This window comes from Drosophila simulans, chromosome X (genome assembly GCF_016746395.2).
Source record: "Drosophila simulans strain w501 chromosome X, Prin_Dsim_3.1, whole genome shotgun sequence".
Taxonomy (NCBI): domain Eukaryota; kingdom Metazoa; phylum Arthropoda; class Insecta; order Diptera; family Drosophilidae; genus Drosophila; species Drosophila simulans.
Window position 1 is genome coordinate 2171717 of NC_052525.2, and position 19487 is coordinate 2191203.

General features: G+C 47.0%; 1 protein-coding gene and 1 long non-coding RNA gene across 4 annotated transcripts in view; one reads left to right on the forward strand and one right to left on the reverse strand.

Moving 5' to 3' along the window:
- LOC27208245 overlaps positions 1-19487 on the forward strand; it is a 43095-nt gene that overhangs the window by 5642 nt on the left and 17966 nt on the right. The window lies entirely within an intron of this gene.
- LOC6724959 lies at positions 11533-13157 on the reverse strand. The gene has a single exon (XM_002105959.4). The coding sequence runs from the start codon at positions 12968-12970 to the stop codon at positions 11909-11911; it is 1062 nt and encodes a 353-aa protein (XP_002105995.1). The 5' UTR covers positions 12971-13157; the 3' UTR covers positions 11533-11908.

Below are 19487 nucleotides of genomic sequence, written 5' to 3' on the forward strand. Positions count from 1 at the left end.
GGGTTACGTCCTGGCATTTCGGGGTGGATTTGCCATTTGTGTGTTGGCAGAGCTGTATTGCAAAAAATGATCTAAATTGATTATAAATTCAATTTAAATCTCGATGGAGTCGAGGGTTTGGCCGTCTAATTGCGAATGCATTAGGCATTAGCCTTTTAGCCCTTTGGGTTGACACGAACCTAAACCCCTTGACATATTTGGTGGCCTGAAATTTGCCTAATTTGTGCGAAACTTGATTTCGGCATGTAAGCGATAAATATTGCGGATTTCGGGGATTTGTGAGAAATTTGCATGCAAGTTAAGTTGCTCAGGGAAAATGCAAATGTGGGAAATGCTGAAAATATATGTGCAGAGAGCAGGGACAGAAATGGAAATGGGAGCTGGAAAAATCGAAGAGGACTTTTGATTGACAGGCCGACAAGACGCGCCCCGAAAAAGGACTTTCCGCAAAGAGAGCAAGAAAACGACTCCGATGTCCTTGTTTTGTTTTGATATTCACTTCACACAGACACATACACACACACACACATAGACACACTGATCTGCTTTTGCTTGAAATTTGATAAATGACCAAAAAATGGCAGACACCGCTTCGAGCCATTGAGGTCCTTCAAAGTCCTGCTGACTGTTGTCAGGAGCAAAAACTCTGGGGGTGGGCAGTACCCTTCTCAAGACTGAAGACCCAAGACTGCATTTCGTAAAAACATCAAATTAGTGCAGCGCTTTTTTCCACTCTTATTCCCTAACAAATTTCAGTTTTTTTCCATCGCCAAATTTGCATTTCTCAGGGTTCGCCGCATCGAAAAAAAGGTCTATCCACCCGAAAATGAGAGAAGAGTTGTCTGCACTGCAGATCCCGTGGCCCTCGTGTCTTGTGTCTGCAGTTGCATCCTTTTCGTCCTCGTACCCACAAATAATTCTCAGACATTGCGGCGCCCTCAAGTAATTTGACAGGCAGCCAACCAAAAAAATATAAAAAAACGAACCAACCCGCCGCAAAAAACGGGGATTTGAAATAATGCAGCTCACTTTTTAGCCAAAAACCCGAGGAAAAAAACTAAGAAACTTGTTATGCAGCATGTCAAGTCGCCGAATGACATTAGGCAGCCTGATTTACGAGGCCCCAGGCTCTGATTTCCTTCGCAAGCGCATTTTTCGGATGCGGATGCAGCCTGCGATCCGCGACAGGATCTTAATTTCGGCAGTTGCCGGAGTCCTTAGACGATCGCCGTGGGGTCCGGCCAAAAAAAAAGTAAAGCCGAAATTTAATTGAAAATGTCTGCCTTTATACTTTATACTCGTAAGGGAAAACAGCGTATAGCCTGCAGATGGATTTCCTACAACAGATAGATAGCTAAGGGTTAAATACTATTTAATAACTCAATTCTTCCAACTAGCCATCTGAAGTTAGTTTACTTCTTTCAAATAACTATACAATACAATACAATACAATGGCGAACAATCCTTCATATAGATATATAGATAGATAGATAGCACTGAGGTTAAAGATCTGGCAGAATCGCCAAACATCTTTGATTGCTGATGAACCCACACCTTTGACAACTGGGCCATCGAATGCCCGTGCCCATCGCAACCGATCGATCAACCATGGTCCATCGATCGATCTGTCGCCCACGAGTTGGCTTAATGGCTCACTTAAGCACCTCGACTTGAACCCCCTGATCCGAGCTCGAATCGCTCACTTGGAGTGCTGCTTCCACACCGATCTCTGTCCATTTCCGGGGCGAGCTGTCACCGAGCACTAATTAGAATGTCAGTCGAGGTCCTGGTCAAGGCAGGACAACCCACACATCACCACAGCACCACACCACACAGCACAGCAGTGGAAACCACACCGCAGATGAGCCCACACCACAATCGCAGCAACTCCCTGACGGATTGATTGGAATGATTAATGACCAGGCCAGAGTGGCATTGCGTGACAAGTTTGTTAGATATTGAGCACGCCGTGGACGTGGATGTGGTTGTGGTTGTCCTGTGGTCCTATGGTCCCATAGTCCTGCCTTTCTCCTGCAGCTTGCCACTAACACCTTTTCGTGACAGCTCCGAGCAGTTGCATCATTAATCTTTCTCCGGCGCGTACTGTACATCCATGGAGTAACCATTACTGGTGCCCCATATACTGTATGTCATCGGCCTAACTATAGTCGTAAGTTCTGCGGTTTGGCGCGATTCCCACGGCGATCTCGCGGCGATCTTAAATCGAATTTAATGAAGTCCTCATAAACTGGCCGAAAACTGTCATAAGCCGGGATTGGGTCCAAACATCCTCCTTTCCGAAACGCAGCGTTGCGTGAATTTTTCGCCGAGCTGACCACAAGAACAAACAGATTTTAATAGGGAATCAAAGGTAAATTTATTGGATGCGATCATTGTTGTGGACTTCTTCGACCCTCACTGCGTTTGCATATCCTGGGCTAGACCTCAAAATCAAATCCCCACCCCGAGACTCGGTGCCATATAAAGGTAAATACCTCAGAGATTAATGAGATTTCTTATGGGTGATTTTTTTGTATATTTCCATTCCGTTTTCTGTGTGTTTTCCCGGGGTTTTTTCTTGTGGATTTTTTATGGCTCGTTTAGCGATCGGCAAACAGGGCGCTTGTCTCATAATTTACATGAAATTACTTCATTTGCAGGGGCATTCTTCTTGGTCCTGCGATCAAACAAATCGTGAGAATGCAAATCAGTCAGGGTTCGATCTCCTTTGCCGATCGTCTTCCATCAAAGTCAGAAACTAAAGCAGATCGGTGTGGTCCTCGAGGAAGTTTCCTCCAGCAGCTGCTGACCAATGGACACGCTGCCAATTAGCCATGAAATTTTCCATCTTGCCGGGTTCTTCGGCACCTTTGTCCTCTGTTGCTGGACAGTGGAAAATCAATGTGCAAAATTATGGTCTACGCGGCAATTTTCATAACCAGGCTTCGAGTTATGAATGGTCGTCAGATTCGGTCGAATTTTCCAACAAAAAAAGTCGAAAAAATATGCCTTAACATCAAAAGGATCCAAATGGTGTCAGAAAGATGTTATGCTAAAGCTGGGCTAGATTATACGAATGGGAAATACTTTTAACTTAGCTCTTATGCTTTTCCCATAATAAATAAGAAATGGAATATTTGTCAGAGCAAAGACCTTCGAGACCCCATAGGCAGTTTACATAACCCAGTGTCTCCAGTATCTGATCCCGGAACCCAGCCAAGATCACGAATAATGCTGCCACTGAAAGGACACTAATCACATTCCATTCAGCGCAGAAGGACATCCCGCTGGTCGGCGAATAAATTCAGCTGGAGATCAGCCACAGATCAGTAATCCGTAATCCCATTCCTCGAAGACACCCCAAAAGATACATATACGGACGACGCCCTGCCGTTGCCCTTGACCAGGGAAATGGGTTTGTTGGTTATTCCTTCAGTTTTTTATGACCCCCGACGAAACGCCGATGAAAACCCACCGAAAACGTTGGGCAAACACTCTTGTCTCACTTTTTATGACACTTTTCCCACTTTTTGTGGACGTTTCGCTGCGGTCAGCGTTTTTGCATATGAACCTCAGTCGAATGCGATCCCAACTGGGGACGGGGCATTGAAGAGAAATTAATGTGAAATTGAAAAAGGTAGAGGGAAATCGTGAGGGAAAATGCATGCGAAGCGGGAAAGGTAACATGCAAAATCGGCTGGGAAATGGGGCGCAGCTCATAAACTAGCTGGCAAACATTGTTTTGATGACACTCAGGGGCAGTCAGCCACCCCAGTCCGCTGTCAGTTTTTCACCATGTCCGTATTTAAATTTTCGCAATCCATGTCAATCTGTGACGAATCCCGGGTCCGATTCGATGCACTTAATTGGCCTGGCCAGGAATCACTGGGAATGTGACGAGGGCAGGGAGCACAGCCAGAAACTAGAAAGTAGAAAGTGAGGCGAAATTTATGCGCCATAAATGTCGATCAGATGCGATGATGCGTTCGCAAAGTTATAGCCCTAGTTATGCATTCATGACGAAAGGGTTTCTTCACACGGTTGTAGGTGCTAGCCATCCGCACTGCTGGATGCTCCCTACGATCTCCCAAGATCGACGATAAGATCCCGGAATCACTGTGAATGAAGACCAGGTTTACGATCTCTCTAATTTGTTGTGGTTTCCGAAGATGCCAGTCGCACGCCATGTTTCCAGTGATGATCTCTTGGCGGAGATATAGGTCCGTTAAGTGCCCCTGCTAAGGCGATTACCCAGAAGCTTGTCCAATTGTAGTACAACTATTTGTGATCAGAGATAATCGTACACCAAACCCATACTCCTAGTGCAGTGTAGTCTTTCGAGGTTATGTCCTATATAGCAAACTAATTCTGGAGCAGCGAGAGTCTTAAGGATCTTAAGTAGAAGCTCAATCAAGCCCGACTCGAATTACGAGCATCGCGGTGATGATGACCGACTTGGCTGGCAAAGTTGCCTCCTGCGAAGGGCGTGTCAGTTGGTCGCTTGCCCGATCCTTATCTTAAGTGTCGCCCAGTTGGTTACCAAAAGGGTTCGGACTGGGTGTACTTATTATTTATTTGAGAGCGGGGTGCTGTGCTCCGTGGAGCTGGAGAAGGCTTCCGATGTGGGCGCTGACAGGCGACGCTGCTTGAAATTTATGCGCCTCCAGCTCGTCGGCAATTGTTCGGCGTTTTGGCCATATGTCGTTCCGCTTGTTGGTCTGAACTTTATCCTTGGGTTTTAATTTAATTTACATAAATTTCATTCCTCGCTGAGCGTCGAGAAATTAAAAGGAAAACGGTTACACGTCCTGAACTTTCCAAAGAATGCGCAATTGTCGCGGCTGTAACTCCTTGAGCTCAACTGCTATGCTAATTACGCGTGTGGCCCATTGTCCAGTGCACTGGGAGAAATATTCTCTAGTCGTTATGAGTTGGCCACTTTCTGTGAAGCGGAATCCTGCTTACATGGTATTGGTATTTCCCAGCGGGGATCATTGCGGGTAATTGGCATTTTGTTCAGTGTACAATTGCACCACGTGCCGATGGTGGAAACACCATAAATGTGGAAATGGAAATGCAAATGCGAGGCGGGGCGAAGGGTGCAACAATAACTGTAATTAAACGCGACCATTGTTGCGGTCACTCCACCAGCATGTCCTTACACCACCCCTCCCCCTACCAACCCGCTGCCCGCTGCCCGCTCCACCCCCACCACCATGCGGCCAAGGACACGTGGCCAGCGTTTGTTTTGTTGAATGCCCACACACTCGCACCGACAAAAAACAGGGGAAACGTTTTAGATTAGCACCGATAGCGGGTAGAAGAGCCTAAGCCCAAAACCTGAAGTTGGGCGTTGACTGTCCACTCAATGCAATTAGGCCTGTACAACAGGGAGCGCTCTATATAATCAACGGCACCAGCAGCTGCTGTCCGGCGAAGATGAATTATAGATCAGGGCGAGAACGGGAGGCTGCTGACCAAAACAGCAAATAATAGCCAATTAATCGATTGTTCGCCCTAATTCAACGTAAGGTAACGGATTTAGATTTCAAGTTAATATCGTATGCAACGGTTTGGAAATAAGTCGGTTTCTGTGCGTAGAATAATCTTATATGCCATGCATTTTAATGGAAAAAGATTCGTTTCCCCAACTTTATCTCTTTTTTTTATTTCCCCGCAAAACGCTCATTAAATTCCTATAAATAAATTCGCATTGCCCATTTTTTACTTGGCTTGAGAACTTTTGACAGCAATTAGCAAATGATCGCAGTCCACAGCTGCCTTCTAGTCATTCTTCTTCGGATCCGATGGGTTAGGTGTACATAGTTATAGGATGGAATGATCTATGATCGAATTTCTACTCAAATCGGGCGCCGTCTTGCGAAAAACAAACGTGACTTGAGCGTTTTATCAACGCTTCATTTGCCACTTTTCGCTTTCTTTTGTGCGAATCCGCAAAAAATGCACCCAAAAAATGGGAAAATGCTTTGTTTGTCTAGCGAAGAAAGGAAAAACAAACCCTCCACAAAAGCAAGTTTAGCAAGGGGTTTGTGCGGTCGATTCACACACCCAAAAATATCTCCTGTTTTTTTGTGCATTTTTCGACACATTTTGTGTGCCGGCATTGTTTCGTTTTTTAATTTCCAATGTAAGAAAAATCGTTTTTGTTGCGCCCTTTTGTGCGCGGCTTTTCAGCAGTTTCCATCATCGCTTTTCGCCGCTTTCCCGATGAAAACCCTTGGCAGCTCATTAGGCGAGCGCAGTTTAATTTGTCATGGTGGCTAAATCAATTCCGGCACCTCATTAACGGCTAACGAATGGATTTCCCAAAGCACTCGCCGATAAATGGATTTTTAAATCTGCAGTTATGGTCAAAAACAGGAATAAGACCCGATTCTGCGGAGTCTGTTGGAAGCTAAGAATGTATTTTATGTGATTTTAGTGACGAATAATACATACTTCTAAACTGACTGCCAACGAAAACCTCTCGATAAGCCAAAGGCAAACGTCACTGAGCACGCTAAATGCAAAACTAGTCGTAGGCAACTTTTGTGGCTTAGTTTCATTCAGGTTGCGATTATTGGGCGGACGATCCGGCCGCGTCCGTTTGGGTCACGTGCGTCCAATCATAAGGATGTGGCTTATCGCATATAGCATTCGGCGGAATTAGGCCCGGGGCAATGACGAGTTAAGTGCCCGCGCCGCTTTTAATAGCACATAAATTAACATAAACGACGACAGCCTTTGTTTTGCCAATGACGTTGCATGGCGTTCGCATCTGAATGCCACCAATCCCACTTTCCATGGTGGTGGTGGTGTACTTCGGCACCACTCTGCACCCACTGTGGTTTTTGTTTGCCCATCAGATAGAAATCTGCATTACCCACCCCTCGCTACCTTGCTATTCCGCCTCCCCGTTCCATTCGATGCCATTCCACTGGCGCAGCTTAACGTCGAAAGTTGCTTTCGTTACCTATACCTTACCTCACCCCGGGGAATGCCGACATGCGAAAGGGGAGATGGAAAGCCAAGGGCTAAAACGAGACAGCAACAGACCGCGGCGGACTCGAGTGGCCGGGACAGTGGGTCGCGCAGGGCTAATACAGATTATTCTGGTATGATTTATTTTACTTTTTCGTTACTACGCAAATTTTTTATTAAGTAAAGTATATTGGTAAACATATTTCTTGATTGCAAATGTGCTGCAACCACAAACATATATATGTATATATATATCTTATTTCCTTGTTAGTAATTCGTGCTGGAATTGTGTTTACTCAGCCCACTGTGCGTGTGAGCGATGGCAAACGGAAAGCGAAAAAAATGAATAAATAAATAAAAGTGCTTTGGCTTCATTAGGCGATTAGCGCGACTCAGAGCAATGATCATCCTGTTGCCAGGACCCGGTTTTGGGATTCCGATTCCGATCCCGGTCGCTCTTTCACCCCCACGTCTGCTTTTGCTTTTGCTTTTGCTGTTGCTATTGCTTTGCTCGTGCTCGTGCTCTGCTCTTTCCCTGCTTTACGCTTTTGCTCACTTAATGCGCGCCTGCGCAGCAAGTCAAGTGCGAATCATGTCAATCAGGACCAGTTGCGGGATGGAAGCCAGGATGGAAACCAGGACGAAGGACCGTTAAAAATGTGTCGCCCGGCCACGCCCCCTCCCCTTTTTGCGATGCACACTTTTTTTGACGAACTGACAGGCAAATGTCAGCGATTTACAAAACGTTTAAGCCGCGCGCTCTTTGTCCACTTCACTGCCCATGAAACAACAAACACTCGGGCCAGTTTCCCGAATTTCCCTCCACTCGACTTGAAAACTCGCTCATATTTGTTTTTCATGAGCCAGCCAGCAAGCAGCTACAGCCACTGGAAAAAATGTAAATTTTCACCCAAATAGAAGAGGGACGGCGGCACGCGTGTAATCGCCCGGAAGCGTTTCGTTCGCATTCCCATTTTTTATATTCACTTTTATTGTTTTGTCGCCCGTGCAAGTCACCCCCTTTTCGTGGAGCGTGCGACGAGCGACTTGCAATGTGCCACCAGCAACAGTGCAACATTGCAACATCGCAGATGCACTGCAGCCATTACTCAGCCTTACATGGACATGGGGTGGCTAGCTCCGGCCCAAAAAGCTTCTGTTGCATCATTAGTCGCCTGCAAATTTGCATGCCCTGTGTGCCTTTTGACCTGCGGCAACAGACGGGGCACGTGGCACTCCGAGGAAGCGGCGGCATATGGCATGCAGCATATAGCACACAGCATATAGCATATAGAAAATAACGTATAGCGTACGGCCAACTGTCACTCCGATCCGGCGGAACTGCGTCGTCATTTGCCGATCACTCATACTCATTCGACATTCTACACTCCGTATTCTGCCCACTCATCATTACACAGCGAGTAAAATTGTAATACTTCGAACTGACATGGTAACCCTGCTACTGTGCATAACACACAACATACAAGGTCCTTTCTCCGTACAACTTTCAGTCCTGACTGGCTGACTGGCTAGCTGGCTAGTAGTACAGATACATACTATACATCCTAGATGCTTGCTGCATTTTCGCATGAAATGAACCACCAGAGTTGAGTTCAATTTCTCACAGTGCAGCGCTCGTTTGACTTTCACACCTTGCTAGTTGCCCACTTCACCCGATGCGATGCGATTCCGATCGCAAAGCTAATTAGCAGACTTGCAAAAACCCATTTCACCAGCGTTGCGATCCATCCGCTGGATTTTGAAGTCGCCAGCGGCAACGAAATGTTGCAACCCTTTCGCTTCAGTTTCAGTTTCTGCTTCGGTTTTTTCTCCTTCACTTTTTTTTTCTTTGTCAACGCCGCTGTTCGGATTGCATTGGAAAATTTGTTTATCATTAACAGATTGCAGCAGCTCGCGCTGGAAAATGAATTATAATTACGTAGCAACCACCCTTGCCGGGATTTAAATATTAAATATGTGCCACACGCGGCGAGCGGGGATTTCAGTTTGGATGCCCATTGTTTGCATAATATTTGGCAATTATTGGAACACACTCACTGACAGTTCGGGAATCCTCGGGACCTCGAGCGGCAGTGGAGTGTCCTGCCAGGACGGCGGATGGCAGACGGATTTCTAAGCCGGCTTACCAGCTTTCTAGCGGGGGTTCTGGCGTTTCCCTCTGCGGTTTCTGCTTTGGGGAGGAGGCTCTTGCAGCTTGCCCTTCGCAAAAGAAAGTTGCCTGCCCCGGGGCCAGTGCGAAAATTCGCTGGCATTCTGACTCCGAGGCAGGGGCGTTAGGGGGTTAGGGGCGCGGCAGAGGTTCCTTCGAATCCCATTCGCCCGCGGCGCTGACGACGTCTTGTTTGTCAATCAACAGCACAACGCGTACGAAAATCCGCGAATGCATCGGCATCTGGCGAAATCTGCTCCTGCCCCCGAAGCGGTGGTCCCTCGACTCAATCCTGAATCCTGAATTCAGAATCCTTTTCAGCCGCAGAACTTCCTCTTTCTGCGGCCAGCTGTTGATTAACTAACTGCATAATGAAGGAGTGGAGAAGAATGTGCGCAGGAGAAGCTGAACCCGAAGGAAATCGGGTTTTATTATTGTACTTATACGACTTAAGTGGAGGGAGATATACCCTTGCATACTATACAAACATTTTCAGAGTTTGCAGTGCGCTCATTGGCATTAAAACGATTAGGTATGATTTTAAAAACAACTGATCATTTAAATTACCTGACTTCCGAGTAAAAAGTCTTCGATTACACAACTGCTTGTTGACCCTAGTAGTTCCTTTGGCGACATAGCTCGTCCGAGTCGTACCCCTTTTCCGGTGCCCTGTCAGCTGTGACCAGAGTTTCCACGCCTTGCCGAGGATCCAGAAGCCCCCATAACCGATGATCATCCATGCTCTGCACACTCGATGGCTGGCTCTTCCCCCGTCCGGGGGACGCTTGTTTCTATCACATTTACAGGCAATTAATTAAATTTTTATCGATTAACCAAGTGACACCAAGCAGCCCGAAGGAAGTGCGGAAGGGGGCGAAGACGGAAACGGGCCAAGAAATGTAAATTCGATGGCTCTACGGGCCGAGTTCGGCTAAAAGGGTTAGAACGGGAAAAGGGGTGTGACCCAAGACGAAGGCATTAGGAAATTGGTCTAACGATGCGGGTGAGCACAGCTGGCCAGGTCGAGCGGAGCAAGTGCGCCCAGCGGGGCACATAACCGGTCGTCCAATGCGAACAATAAAAATAATTCAATTATCTATCGCATCGCAGTCTAAATGGTCTACAAATTAGGGACAAGCCCACAGAAATGTGCGATGCGATGACAGGTTGCTAAGCCGGGGATTAAGCGGGTTCCTTCCGCAACAGTAGGGCTCCTGCGGAACAGCGACAGGTACTGGCATGGTTATGGGTATAGCTATGGGTATAGGTAAAGGATACCATCCATACCGCACTCAAAACGAGTTACAGTGCCAAAAAGTGTGTGCGAGGGCGTCAACGTGCCAACAAGTGTCATGTGCCGGAGGATTAGAGATGATGTTCTTGCCAAAAGTCGGAGCATGGAAACATAGCTAGATTTTCTAGCTGGACACTGCAGTTCCCATAATTTCATTTCGAAACATGGACATCCGCAAGGGTGCCTACGATTTTTTTAATAGGATACTAATATGTGCAAAACGCTTTCTGGTTGGATTTCTCTACGCTCTAAAGCTAACAGACAAAAGCGGAAATCGGGGGTTGATTTCGTTTCGATGACTTTGGAAACTCATTTGTTGTAAAATATGATTTTGAAATGGATTTAAATTATGATAAGCGAGTGTACGCAAAATGTGTTCTCTTCAAAAGCGGTCACAATGAATGAATTAATAACATATAGCCATATAGTTCTTGAGCAGCCAGTTCGATGGGAAAATAGCCAATTGAGCAGCACAGCGGACGCAGAGTCCCGAGTCCTCGGAAACAAGGAGTGGACCAGCTGTTGGCTGGCTCTGACTTCTCCTTTTCTTCTTGATTATAGATCCCGGGGCGTGCCATTGTACCTGTCAGGCATTCAATTATTCCCAGTTCCCAACCTGCACCGCCGTTGTTTGTTTTGGTCGCCTGGAAAAGCAAAGCAAATCGCTTGGTCAAGCAACTGTGTAAATACACGTTGTGCGTATCCGCAGGTCAAAATGCAATCGGCACGAGCTGGGATATTGCGTAGGTGACGAAGGTGACCGCAGATGTTTCGCATTCATCCGAAAACTCAATGCGATGCTATGGCACAACAAAATAAAATTTTTTCGTCTTTCGGAAATCTATCTATCTATAAACCTAGCATTTAAAGACTAGGTTTCAATGGATACATGCCAACACCTTTCTAGACTATGAAGTTAGCCAAGGTATTTCAAATATTACCATTTCGATTCAAAACTATCCCATATGGATATTCGTCAATACTCATGGAAGTAGCCAAAGTTACTCAAAAAACATTTTGGAATTTATGACAAAAAGCTGATATATAAAGTATTTCCCATTTCAAAAGAAAAGAAAAGTGTGCTTCATTGTTTTTGATTTAATGCTTTTATTTTAAAAAAATAATTATTTGTGTAACTTAAAGTAGCAATAAATATTCTACAAATATTTGCTTAAAATTAAATAATGAAAAAAAAAGGTATATTCGAAAACTACATAACAGCAGCAAAAAAAAAAGGTCATATTAGTAATTGGAATAAATAGTGATTAAGGTGGGCTACGAAATTATGTACAGTAATTGAAAGAAGATTAGTTTACGACTTAGGAACTAGTTAAGCGTCATAGTTAAGCGTTTTCCCCCCGTTTGTCAGCGTTGCTCGCTTCCTCGTCTTCATTTGCATCTCGCAATTAGTTTTTCTTCTCTTTTTTGTGGCTATCCGAGGATCTGTTTGAAAGGACCTCTTCTCAGACATATATAGATGAGGGCAGGGCCAATCCCACCTCGAAGTAATTGCGCTCGTCCACCTTGTAGCGCTTAATGGGGGACTCCTTGGCGACGATCTCCTTGCGGGTCCTCTTCAGAGCCTTGACTGGAGTCTCCAGGCAGAAGGTGTTGTCGCAGGGGGCGGACTTGGGGGCCACTGGAGTGGCCAGTTGGACAAGCAAGTTGTGTGGAATCTTGGATAGGGGCGAGGCTGGTTCCGGAGTGGCCATCAGGTTGTGCATGGGCAGGGGAACCAGACCAAAGCTCAGATCCGCGGCCGGATCGTCTCCAGGTGCGTAGGATGGTGACAGCACCTCCTGGGGGCAGTTCGACTCCATTTGCTGCTTGACCAAGGTGCGTCTGCGCAAATTGAAGGTGGACCTTCTCGGCTTCTTCTTGGTGCTGGCATTCGCCTTGCAGGCGGAATCCAAGATGGCATCGATGAGGCGATCCAAAGTCTGATCCCCCATCTGCGTGGAGGCGGGCTGCGGTGTGCTTGGACGCACTTCCGCCTTGGGGGTGGGTGGCTTCAGCACTGCCGGCTCCTGCAACTCCGGCTCCAAGGTGGCCACAAAGTCCTCGTCCAGTCTGCGCTGCTTGAGTTTGCTAACTCCTGCACCCGAGCCCACTATGTAGCGTGGCTGGCCCAGAAAGGGATCCAACGGAGCCAGGCCCCTCAGCGCCAAGTGTTGACCACTGGGCAGTCCGTTGGGCGAGTAATCCTCGGCAAAACGTGGCAATGTGGTGGCGTATCGCACACTCTGTACCCTTTGGGGCGCCTGACTGCGCACCACTGCCTCCGGGGTGACATTCCGGATATCGCTCAGCGGCGCCAGGACCAGGGGACTGTTGAGCAGCCTGGAAATGGGCACTGGCGTGGAGGTGTAGCCCACGGTGTCGGGCACGTTCTCCTTGTTGGCGATGGTGGCCCTCCGCTGACGGCGCTGCCTTCTCTGCAGCCTCCTCCTCTGCGGCTGGTTGGCATCCTGATCGTGCACGGGAATCTCGTTCAGGCGCTGCGCCGATGCCGTCCACTTTAGCATGTTGTGTGTGGTTCTGTTTCTGCTGCTCCTGGTGCACAAAAAAAAAGATGTACTTCTAGACTCTGCTAGTCTTCTGCTCTCGAACGCTCTCGCTGACAAACTGAAGCGGTACGGGGAGCGGGCTGCGTTTTATACCCGCTCGGCGCTCAGGGGTTAATGGCTACGGGTTACGGGGCTAGGGGTTGTTGCGCAAGAGGCACCCCGGCGGGCAGAAGGACACTCGCTCTCTCCGGCGCTCTCTCTTTGGGTGAGAAGGCTCTCTTTCTGGCCGAAGGATGGATGTGTGTGGTATCAAACTGTCTTTGGATCTCGAGGAACTTGAGCAACAAGCTCGAGGATGTCAGAAGCTTAGCTTAGAATATGAAAGTATAGATTCACATTATATCTGTTAGCCCACAAGATCTGATACTTTGATGAAGATTTTAAGAAGTGCTTGGCTTCGTCCTTTCCCACAGTTCCCAGTACCGGCCGAGAATCACCCACTCCAATCCAGCCACTCATCCACAGCACCACCACACGAAAATGACATCTAGATGTCTATCGGCCAGCGCTTGGTTATTAAATTTGCTTTCATTCCCCTCAAGGAAGTCTGCTTCCTTTCGCCCTTGTCTCCCCCTCATTTGAATGGACATTTAGAGCAGCAACAGGCTGGAAAACAGTGAACGGAAAAAGTAGAAGGGAAGCCAGGTTGGCCGGCTAATTAGCCCATGCCAAGTCCAACTTCCTGGCCGACAGCACCTCGTCATTTTAGCCACTTGTCGTAGCGCGGTATCAGTATTAATTGCGGCTCTTTAGCGGCCGCAAATGCAATTAATATACTGGGCGGCTTTAATTGAAAATGTTTGCCACTTCCGGAAGGAAGCATTAGAAAAACGTTACAAACTCTGGGAAAAGTCCTGTGCAAAGCGTCAGTTGTTCACCTAACACGGGAAAAGTTTGTACACAGTATGCATTATCAAATTATCAACTTTTTAATAGGTGTTCCTTCTACAAATATAAGGACCTCATGCCGTGCAAATTCACAACTTGTGAGGATTTGACTTTGAGTTGTTCTGTGGTAAAAGGATATGGTTCCCATAACCTTTGTAGTGATCTATATTTTAAAGCACAGCCGCAGTCCTCCATATGAATATGAAATGTGGAACCAATAAGTAGATTATATTTCCGATGACAAGATCAAAGATAACTGCCCCCATATGTGGCTCTTGACCAGCTGAAGATGAAGTGATCGTCGAGATCCCTGAGTGATCTTCAAGTGATCATCGACCAGCGATCCTAAGTGACGTTCAAGTGATCGCAGCTCGTCATCTCCTGGACTTGGATCACTCAAAGTGTCCGTGACCGACGTGGCTGGCTATCTGGCGGTCTGATCTAGTTCAGGATATAAAGGCGCATCCTTGAATGGGTTCTGGTCCCCTGGAGATATCTTTATTTGCGATCGATCGCTGAAAGATTTTCGCTAACGGGGATCGTATATTTCGCACGTTATCCTTTTCGGCTTTTTTGCGGTGAAAGTAGTTTTGTTTCGTATGTGTTCATGTGACTATCTTCCGATCGGCTTTCATCCTTTCATAGGGACACAAAAAGGGTGCAGGGGTAGTTAATCGATTGCCCCGTTCCATCCACTGAAATGGCGAATTTCTCAACTTTTCAACTCTTTTTCAGCGTTTACTTTGCGAAATGCGCTCCTTTTGCTTACTTTTTACCTCTTTTCCCTTCGATTTGCCCTCGTTTTGTCCCCGAGTCCTTCGATTCTCTTTGTGGCGCTGAGTTATTGCTGTTTACACAGCCGCACAAAAGGATTAAATGGGTTTTTGAGAGAGTTTCCAGCGCTAAGAAAGGATTCCGGCATGTTGATTAATATGATTTAACGAGCATCCTGCATAACAAGGCGTATCCCGGCTAGTCTTCACCGGCAATTTCCACACAAAATTACCATAATCCTCGCATTTTCTGCGGTTTTTAGGGACACAACGAAACACAAAATGGATAAAGAACAACACGAAAACCTCTCAAATTCAATTTGAATTTTCGGCATTTCGTGTGCGACGATTTTACGCTTAATTAACGAGCCCAAGGACCCTGCCTCAAGGACTGCCCGAAGTCACGATCCAGTCCCGATCGCTGTATGCAAATTGCCCATGCATTTTTTACCGCTCCGCCCGGCCTGCATCTCCCGTCCCTTTCCCCTGCACGCGTGCTCGAGCGAGAGCGCGTCGCCAAGAGCCACTTGACTTTCACTCTCACTCAGCCGGCGTCCCGAGGTCCTGCGCTCCTGAGGTCCTGCGCCGCGAAGCCGGAGGGATTTGCATACTCGACTGCAAGTTCGCGAATCCACTAGAGATGCGTGCTCAACCCGATTACCATCCAGATGTGAAGAGTACTGGGTAGCACCTCCTACGATTATATGTTCTAAGCTATGAGTTGTAAGTTAGTCGTGTTTACTTGGACAATTGTGTGCGAGCAGCTTAGTTTACCCCTTTTGAACGTGTGAATTAGCTACTCGAACCTCTCTGGCAGGCTCGATCGGTATTACCCTCCCCTTCGAACGCCTTTGCATATGTGCTTACATGCAGATCGGCCACTTTGGCTGGATCCTACAGATAGGGCTGCTTTATTGTTGCCGCATTTGATTAATGCGCCCGTGTTCGCATTGTTTGCGAAATTTATCGATATTTGATTTGCTGCGCGCCGCCTGAAATGGCATTCAAAGTGCCCAAAGTGTATCAAATGCTTGTCGCGCGGCTTTGTTTGCGTTTTGCATAACGGAGGGAAAGTGTTTGCGAAAGGGGAAAGTTCTCATATAGCCATGCGATGCATTGGGCGGTAGGACAGTAGGAAAGTGGGAAAGTGCCAGTTTGCGACTTCATTAACGCGCTGCGAAAAGGTTGTGGGGATTTTACGTTTTACGACTCTAAGCGGAAACCACAAAAAAGTGAAGCCATTAAATCATAAATGAGCCGAAATGATTAATTGATTTCATAACTTTTACGCTGGCATTTTCGCTGGAGGCAGGGGACTAAAAATGACTGGCACTATATAAAGGATAAATTGCCAAATGGCAATAGCAACACGGGCCCCTGGCAAATATCATGTTTATGCTCATAACTTTCCAACTCAAAAGTCGACCAACTGTCAACTGTCAAATACGAGACAGTTTCGCAAACGGATCCTGGCCATTTGGGGTGGGGGATGCTCTCCTAAGGACGACGACTGAGACTCGAATTGTGACCCTGAAAAAATAAAGAAGAGGCAGCGCAAACTGGAACACACGAAAGGACACCCAAAGGATGCGTCTGAGGCAGACAGCGCAAGACAATGGATGCCATAATGAAGAGCAGATACAGATACAGATACATATAGAAATACAAGCGCGAGCACGGACGGAGATCCTGATACACAGATACAGATACAGATACGCAACGGGAGATGTCTGCTGCATCCAAGGAGCAGAAAGTAAATTGCAACAAAGGAACGCCAGGGAAAGGATGCGAAGTGGGCAAAAAATCAGAGGCCGGGGCTGAAATTATTGCAAATAATTTAGAGCACATATTGCAGGGATCCGAAAAAAAGGATCCGACTGCCGATCCCTTTTCGGTTTGTTCGATTGTCATTTGCCCACAGCGAAAATCAGCAAGGACTCGCAGGAGCAAACCCAAGAAGTAGGTCTTCTCCCAGCCCTCGAACATAAATTTGCAACAATTAAAAACAAAGTTAATTAAAATTTATGTGCGACAGTTTCTGCACTCTCGAGCAAAAGAAAGTGCGGATCGGGCCCATCCTTTGGCTAATTGCTGGGTGTGTCCTGCGAAATGGAGAGGCATTCTGCGCTTCAACAGTCCACTTAAAAAATGAGATAGGGCACGAAGAAAGCAAGTCGAGCATCGAGCAAATATAGATGTTTGGGCGCACATAAAAAATGGGCGGATCGGGGAGGAAGCGAGGTGATGACCATCGATGACCACCGATGGCCAGTGGTTGACCCATACGACGCACAATGGATTTTATGGCGTATTGGTCAAATATAGATGGCCAATTCCTCACACAATAGCCTCTTTGTCGCCTTTTTTCCAGAAATTGCAGACTACCAAAGCTGAAAATGCTTCTACATGTTATGAAAAAATATATTTGAAAAGACATATAAAAAGCAAGAGAATTGCTGCAGTAATTCTCCTATTTTTGTTACCAATTTCACTTAATTAATGAGATTGGCTTAAAAAAGTTCGACTTTGGCCTTCAACAACTTTTCGACCACCAATAATTAGTACTGCTATTTTTGTTAAGCTGATTTGCCGTCGAAAAACAATCAGGACTTTGGCCACAACACACAATGAGGCGCACTTTATTGGCTCCTCCCGCCCGCTGTTCCGGAATCCTTTGGTGGATTCCGATCGGGCGGCGCCTGTTTTGCATAGGAACCGCAGTCGGCGCCTCCGGTTTTACGATCCAGCGGGGGGCTACGATCCTACGATGCGGGCTTTGGTGTCCTGCTCCGCTTCCGATCGGCCCAATTCGAATTGGCGCGTCCTTTGTTCGCCTCACGAGCTCTCGACGAAGACAAAGCCGGCCTGTCAGTTTTTGATGCGCTGCCGATGCGTAGCAGATTTATTGGCCTCTGGCTTTGTTTGATCGCATCCTGGGCATCGGGATTGGACTCGGACTCGTCCTTGTCACGTTCCACACGCTGCGAGGACTCGGGTCTCGGCACGTTGGACTAAGGAGCGTGAAAGTGCCGAATGTCCGGCAGCCGGACCTCAACAAAGGATCAAGGACCGAGATGAGCCAATTTCAATTTCAATTCCCATTCCGATTCCTTGCGCAAAAATTACCCAAAACGTCTCTAAATTAGAGCAACTGTCTTGGGCGGCTCTGCCGAGGTGCGCAGATTGGTTCGGTGGTTGGAGGGCCACTCTGGATTGCAGCTGCGTCCATTGCCCATCGTCTTTCGTGGCTACGACTACCGGACTTATCGCCTATTATCCTTTTACCTGGCTAGGAGGAGCTCTTGAAAGGCTTTCCCTAAATCTAAATCGATTCGGAGCAGACTCTAAAATGCCGATGTGGATGATCGAGTCAATTTACTCCGAAGTTTATTCAGTTTTCAGACATTCTGATACATTATTTAGTTACTTGAAGGACCTCTAAATAGGTTTAGTATTACTTAAACTAAACTAGATTGGTGTCTGTGAAGGATGCGTTTTATTATAGCTTCTAGAACTGTCTCCACACAAGTTATCGCGATATTCCACTCATTCAACTATAATTTCATTACGATCTGACCATTCGAAGTTTATTAAATACGAATTGGGCAAGGGCGGGGAACAGGGGAAGTCAGGAGGGACCCTATCGGCGCATCCTTCGCATGTAATTAGCCCTGCAGCTCGGCGATATGGAAATCCGCTTGCCACCTTGATTGACAATCCCCTGATCCGATCCCGATCTGCCAGATCCTCGTAAGTGATGTTCTGCGAGGGACGCGAACAAAAAAGGCATGCCTAAAAAAAGAAACATTTCCCACGTAACCGAAGATGTCAGGGATAAAACGTCGCACCCCCAGGAGAAAGCAATGTTGTTGCAACCATAGCTAACAAGCCTGTAATTACTCGGCGGAGATTGTTGCCCGAGTAACACCTTAATGGACTTTCCGTCGGGACCTCGGGGCTCACAGTCATCGCCGTTCGTCAGTTACCCCCCAGAAAATGCAGGGCACACGGGGAAATTTGCATAAAAAATTCAGAAATACCCAAGAATCGGAAAATGAAAAATGAAAATCCGAGATGGTGTCAGGGTGAATCCTTTCGATGATATTTTGACATGACATCGTGGAAATATTTATTTGTCATCGCCTTGACAAAGGGATTAGGCGCAATCATATTTTACGGACATGAAAATCCGTGTTCTGCTGTCCCGGAATTAGCATAGGTCCAAAGTGCAGGAAATATTTTGACACCCAGTCCCGTGCAAGGACACAAAGACAGTTCAATTATGAGCACAAAGGGTTAGGGGTTGCCAAGGAGTTGGAGTCGGAGTTCTGGCCAGCGTAAGCTGGCTTACATAACCCGCCGCACAAAGCAAATCGGGACTAAGTCGCTTAGCGAACTGCACGACGTGTTAAGATCCCCTGACATCTGTCGGACCTCTGGGTTTCCGATCCCCACAGCCCTTTCTTATCGCCAGTGCCACATCGCACGGCGTCTCTAAATGCAGCAATTAACTTAAAGGCCACCTCAAGATATCCCTAGCTGCGCAAGGAAGAGAGCTCACTCAAGCGCGGAGTCCAAGTCAGCCTCTAAGTAGTTGCACTTCCGACAATTACTGCGCAGCCAGGACCCCGAAGACTGGACATTACTTGGCTCCTGTGGGGGAGTACTCGTAGTTGAAATGATTGCGGTCAACTCGGGATCGCGTTTCTCAGGGTCATAGCTCGCTAAACATGCCCGCTACTCTTTCTTTCCTTCTTTCCCAACCCTGCAGTGCGACTTTCTTGGTTTGCTTTTCGTGAGATATCTTTTGGAGG